Source organism: Galendromus occidentalis, unplaced genomic scaffold (assembly GCF_000255335.2).
Source record: "Galendromus occidentalis unplaced genomic scaffold, Mocc_1.1 scf7180000077460, whole genome shotgun sequence".
In the NCBI taxonomy this organism is placed as follows: domain Eukaryota; kingdom Metazoa; phylum Arthropoda; class Arachnida; order Mesostigmata; family Phytoseiidae; genus Galendromus; species Galendromus occidentalis.
This window is the reverse complement of record NW_003805448.1, coordinates 1,359,762-1,365,367: the sequence shown is the minus strand read 5'-3', so window position 1 is coordinate 1,365,367 and position 5,606 is coordinate 1,359,762. Positions and strand designations below refer to the sequence as shown.

The following is a 5,606-nucleotide window of genomic DNA, read 5'->3' as shown; positions in this document are numbered from 1 at the left end:
TTTTCTTAAATAATCCGTCCGTCGAAGCTGAGCGCCGGAACGAATCTTACCGACAAAGGTCTGCCAGAGCGCCGTTCTGCTCTTGATATCGTACAATACAGTATTGAGAGAAGGGGGAACGACCCTAGCATTGAATCGTGACAGAGGATATTGAATGAATTCTACGGGATATTCCGTGTCAGTGTTCGGCAGGAGAGCGTATAAACGCTGGGATTCGGGGAGAATCGACTTCGCAAGCTCGGGACAGTCTTCATTTCCTTCAACTCTCCCGAAATCCTGCCAGTTCGCGGCTAAGAATATCCCTCAGCGAGGGAATGTCCGGTATTGCCGACACCGGGGAGCGACGAGAAGGTCTCGCGCGCAGAGGATAGTGACCTAAAAATGGGGCCAGGATAAGCTGAGACAAATGCATAATACTTGACTCGGATTTCCCCTGTGACATCGAATTGCAGGACCGGGAAGTCGCTTTTCCTCTCCGTTTCTCTTCCCCCCAGTGATTAAGTGGAGGTGCGGCTCCGAAAAGTCTCGTAGCCTTCGACGCCATCGGGGAAATTTCCGGCAAAGGCTCGAATTCTTCAGTTAAAGGCGACGCTCCGCGGGCCTGATCTGGGATTGTATCCGTCCGGTTGTTTTGAGCCCATCCAGAGCGTCCTATGATGTAAAGGAGCTTTCTTTGAGCAGCTCCAGAATTCGTGAGCCCCGCAGTGAATTCAAGAAAGGGTCTCTGTCGGGACCGGCTGATAGTGAACCGACTTCCTACGATTCCGGCAACAGAGAGCACACAGACAACAGACGGAGATCACGAGCACTATAGCGCTTGCGATTGCTGCAACGAGGATCACGGTCGCTGAAAGGGACAGAAGTTCGTCTTGAGAAAGCAAGAACATCTGAATTTTATGCGAATACTGTCTGAGGCCGAAAGAATGTGGCGGGAAAAATGCACTGTATACCTATATATGGGAATCTACTTTCTCAGGAATATACCATCCTTCGATCGACTCATAACTCATAAATTTCATGACCCGCCCCTAATGGAGCTTTTAACTCATTCATGCCTCTCTCACGCAGTGTGGAACGCCTGTAGTCGTACACATCGATCCATCGGGATCGCATTTATTCATATTCTCGACTTACTGACCAGATACGACAGTGCGTTTTGCTCTTACAACCTCCTTTTCACTCTATTGAGCTTTCCCACAAATATCCCCTCACACAAAAACCATTCACACCGGAAGGGCCATGAAATGAGTTCACGGGAGTGTACAGCTGTACTTCCCACTCTCAGACTCCTCAGAACACAGCTCCAACTCCTCACTGACCTCGGTTCTTGAAGGTTGGGAAGCGTAGATCGGAGGCTGCGACTTTCGATTGACTCCGTCCGCATTCCAAGGCCCAATCCTCGGGGAGCTTGCTGGAGATGCGCGCTTCAAAATCGCCTAGGGGCATGCTCAGAACCAATCGAGCATTCATGCTAAAGTAATTTGAATAGTAGATCTTGACGGAGTAGTTGCCACCGGAGACGTCCTGCCAGAGCTCCACGAGTACGGTCGCGCAATACCTCGGAGCTTTCCCGTCAAAAACGTCGAACAGTTGGAGAAGTGAAGCGATCTCGGTGTCGTGCTGCTCGTTATGGAAGCGTTCAATAACGTTAGCGCGGTCGAACAATCGCCTCTGCTCGGGAACTCCAGGGTATAAGCACCCTGGATGATCGGGACAGAAGCCAAAATGGTCGTGGATTACTCCATGAACTCAAAGGTATACCCTGCATTTGACTCACCGTAGAATACATGTGAATGCGGACATCGTTTGAATTCTTCGTCACCGACAGCAGCATGTTGTTGAGTATTTCCTTGGCTAATAGACCTGCTCGAAGTCGCTGGAGAATTGGTGACTTCGCATACCAGATGAAGCTCAAGTCTTCCTGATTTTCGAGTTCGTCATAGGAGTCGATCGCCCATTGAGGAACATTCAGACCGTAAAGTCGCTCGATCATGATAGTATCGTAGATGCGACCAGCGCTCTCCCAATCGGTGATGTTCGCCCCAGTCCATCTTGAGAGATTGCTGTACAGTGATTTGTACCTGAGAACGAAAATCGGGATGTTCTGATAAGCGGATAGCTCGAATTAAAGGCTGGGCGGAACGACCATGGTCAGAGTTCGAACTACCAGCAGGGCATATTGATTGAATCCCGACGTACTTCTCGATTGACTGCTTTGCTTCAGGCGTGGTCTTGAGCAGTTCGTAGGCGCGATCCGCGTTAGGACAATTGTTGTTCCCTGGAGCCAGAAGTCCGTCTTCGTCATTCGGTCTAGTATGCACAGGCACAGGTTGCCACGGCAATCCAACAAGGAATCGTTGCTCTGGTGCGGGTCTGTACATTCCAGCCAAGTGACAAGACGCTGAGTCCAGACATCGGTTCTTATCAGAACTTTGGACATGGATCTGAGGAGAGAATTGATCATGAGTTGAGTTCCCCATCCGAGCGACAGATCCTTCGTCGAGAATAGCGGGGAACGTGGTTACCACCCACGGTGCTCACCTCTTTGGGATCGCCGGTTATGAAATTCGAGTAGTGGGCCTTTAGAAAACTGCCCATCTTGTAGTGCATCCGACATCCCTCCTTAGTCAATTCACCCAAGCCTCTTTTCCAGAACGATTCTTTATTGGCGTCTTTCGGGTACAACGACACGGGCGCTCGGTCGCCATGGCGGTATGCCTGAAAAAAGCGACACAGCTCCTTGGTCCCGATCATTCGAAACACTTCGACCGTCATAGTGACCGGGATTACTCTCCTCTGCGGAGTTCCGGAGCTGAACGATGCGCTACTATATATCCGGCATATCATTTTTGACGGATGTGCTTGCCATACGGTGTACGCCCAGCGTATGAGGGAGCCATATGATTGGTATGATATGAATGCGGGTGCGTAAAAGCCGAATTTCGTGCCGTGACGCGGGGTACTTGAGGCAAATACTATCGCTCGCACCAGATCATGTTGAGTTTTGCGAAGAAAATCCGACCACTTATGGCGATAAAGACGGCCGAAAGACTATGCCCTCTCGTATCGAGGCCACATTCGAGCGGGATCGATTAATTGATCCGGACTCCTACGACGCGAACAAATCTCGAATGCCATATGCTACAGGCAACGACACGGGCGCCATGCGCATATTCACCGTAGAATCGGGGAGCAAAGTCCCTGTGCGACACGGATACTGACGCCTGAAGCGACCTTCGAGGGTGCGCGAAATTATCTCCCGAAAATTTTTTGAATGATATAGGAGTATAAAGGATTTCATACGCTGCAATCATACACTGCATTTCTGCCGAGTTCTTTAGACAGCGCATTCTGGGAGCTCTATACTCACGATGCTCAGATGCACTAGTCGCTCCGAGTCTCCGGGGAAGTCTTGCGAAGCCGCGACGCCGAAAAGGGCAAAAACGAGCGAAACCCGTATCATCTTGTTACAGCGCAGAGGCAAGGGCTCGAAACTCAGGGCAAGTCCTCGGGGTTCTTGTTGTGATGATCCCGCCAGCGAGCCGGGGGGTTGTCTGCTCCGAACCTAGGCGCGCTCACACCCAACTGACCTCTGCACCGGCACCGAGTCTGAAAGTCGAGAGGTGCGTTGCTTGAAAGGAAGGGTTCGATGGTAGAAAAGTTATGTGGAGAAAACATTTATCCGCCGGTGATATTAACGAGCCGCTGGTTTTCTCTCCGGTGGCAAGAAGCCGGTTTTCATCCTCGGTATTCCGGAGCGGGAGAAAGCTCTCGTTCCCGCTCCACGTCAACCCTGAACTGATAAAATTGCGTCCGACAAGCCGCCGAGAGCCTAAGTCAGTGTCGCAGCCGCTTCTGGAAACGCATCTCGCACAGCTCTACTCCCCTGAGGTAGACTTCTGAGCCTCGCAAGCTCGGCTCATAGCCTCGCTATGGTGGCTCATAAGGCTAAGCGCTGTGAACGGATTGCGTAAAACTGAAGGGATCCTCCTTCGGAGAGAACAGAGAGAGATGGGGCTCATAATCTGATCGCTTCGCGCGCGTTTCAATTTCATCTCATTTGACGATATGGATCAAGACGGACGTCCACACGGAGGCTGATTTATCGACTCCGCTGTTCTAGAACCTCTGAAATTCATCATGAGATCTCAGGAAGAACTGTCGTCACCTCGGAGCCGCTAGAATTATCACACTCATTGTAATTCATTTTGAGTGAGATCCTCCATTAGGGACCGGGTCAGCGGTATTTTTTTCTAGATGGTCGGAGCTTTCCCGACTCTCCGCACCAGCGTCTGGGCTTCTATGGATGCGGGCCAGTAAGGACATTTCGGGGAATTGTCACAAATGTCGCAATCAGGATATGAGCCATACTCTCGATAGTGTTCGGAGAGGCCAGAGAGCTTATATGATTGCATACTCAGAAGACTGAACCATACGCGAAGGTCAGCAGCACGAGCCGTTGAAGAAGACGAAATCCCAATTACAGCCGGAGACCGAAATTCAACGGCGGCAGTTTGAAGGGGCTCAAGTTTCAAGAAACTGACACTGCCAAGCGGGATCGCCTGAGATCAGCAGGGATTTAGTATCATGGAACGATACTCGCTGATCTTAACAATCCGACGGATCATATCAAGTTCCCTCATAGAGAGAGGAGCCCGTCGTTCGGAACTTTGGAGACTACCCTCCACTCTGGAGATACCCGTGAACTTCGTTGCGGCGTGCACCATTTGCGGGAGGAAACCTCTTTCGGAGGATTTTTTCCTGGTCGAATGAGCCGCGTTTTTTTACCCGGCGCGGATATGTGTAAGCCTGAAAACAGCTGCTTTGTCCACTACTCATTCCTTGCCAAAAATTGCTGCATCGGAATCAGTGGAGCTGCACAGGATTCTCTAGGTAGTGCACGATTTGAAAAGTTCTTAACCATCCACTCACTGTCGACGAACTCAAGATCGACGTCGACCATCGACGGTTGCAAGCCGGGGAACCAAGAATGTCCCCAGCTCTACACTGAAACACAAACACTTGTCGGTGACATTGCTGATGTTGCAAAACAACGGTTGCTGGAAGCTTCCGGTCGCGTTGTGGCGCGCAGATCTGACGTCGTGGGTGAGGATGAGGAGCCCTCGCACCCGCTTGGCGAGACGCTATTTTCGGTCAGACTTCTATATTCCGCTTCTGATGTCCCAAATCGGACTTGAGCCAGAGCAACACTTTTGAGTGTCGAATTCTGAGACTTCCGGCAAAAAACGCGGGGTCGGATCCGGAGCCTGCCGACAACGTTTTCTGAGAGAGGCTCGATTCCGGGTCTCGGAGCTGAAACTAGAATCCAACGTACTACAAGTGAAAGTTCGCGGATTCTGATCTACCTCGCAATTTCTCCTGCCAACACTTGTTCAGGTAGCACTAATAGACGGCTTTCAAATCTATTGAGATGTCATAGTTGCGGTCATTGCAGGTGTTACAGACCTCGTGGCTCATTGGCGATAGCCCCGATCTGTCTAAGGTCCCTGCCAGCTTGGGATCAATTTCATTTTTCTGGTCGAGCAAAGCGAGCTGGAATCGCCTTCGACAGGGTTTTCGATCGAAGATCGTGTCGTTGTTTCCCG

At 50.9% G+C, this 5,606-nt stretch overlaps 1 protein-coding gene across 1 annotated transcript; it reads right to left on the bottom strand.

Moving 5' to 3' along the window:
- Positions 1-1,091: 1,091 nt before the first annotated feature.
- Positions 1,092-5,065, bottom strand: LOC100897925 (lysosomal acid phosphatase). Its single transcript, XM_018639865.1, has 6 exons — positions 4,933-5,065; positions 3,371-3,609; positions 2,542-2,718; positions 2,200-2,444; positions 1,778-2,081; positions 1,092-1,620 (listed from the first exon to the last, which is right to left on the bottom strand). Exons 2-6 carry the CDS (start codon positions 3,461-3,463, stop codon positions 1,312-1,314), a joined length of 1,128 nt encoding a protein of 375 aa, XP_018495381.1. The 5' UTR covers positions 3,464-3,609; positions 4,933-5,065; the 3' UTR covers positions 1,092-1,311.
- Between the last annotated feature and the right edge of the window lie 541 nt (positions 5,066-5,606).

Bases quoted from the DNA above. Each gene is read 5' to 3' on its own strand.
- LOC100897925 (XM_018639865.1), bottom strand. From the start codon at position 3,463: ATGATACGGGTTTCGCTCGTTTTTGCCCTTTTCGGCGTCGCGGCTTCG. The intron at 2,445-2,541 runs GTGAGCACCGTG...TTCTCTCCTCAG, and splicing joins TAACCGGCGATCCCAAAGAG to ATCCATGTCCAAAGTTCTGA. The intron at 2,082-2,199 runs GTACGTCGGGAT...TTTCGTTCTCAG, and splicing joins GCAAAGCAGTCAATCGAGAA to GTACAAATCACTGTACAGCA.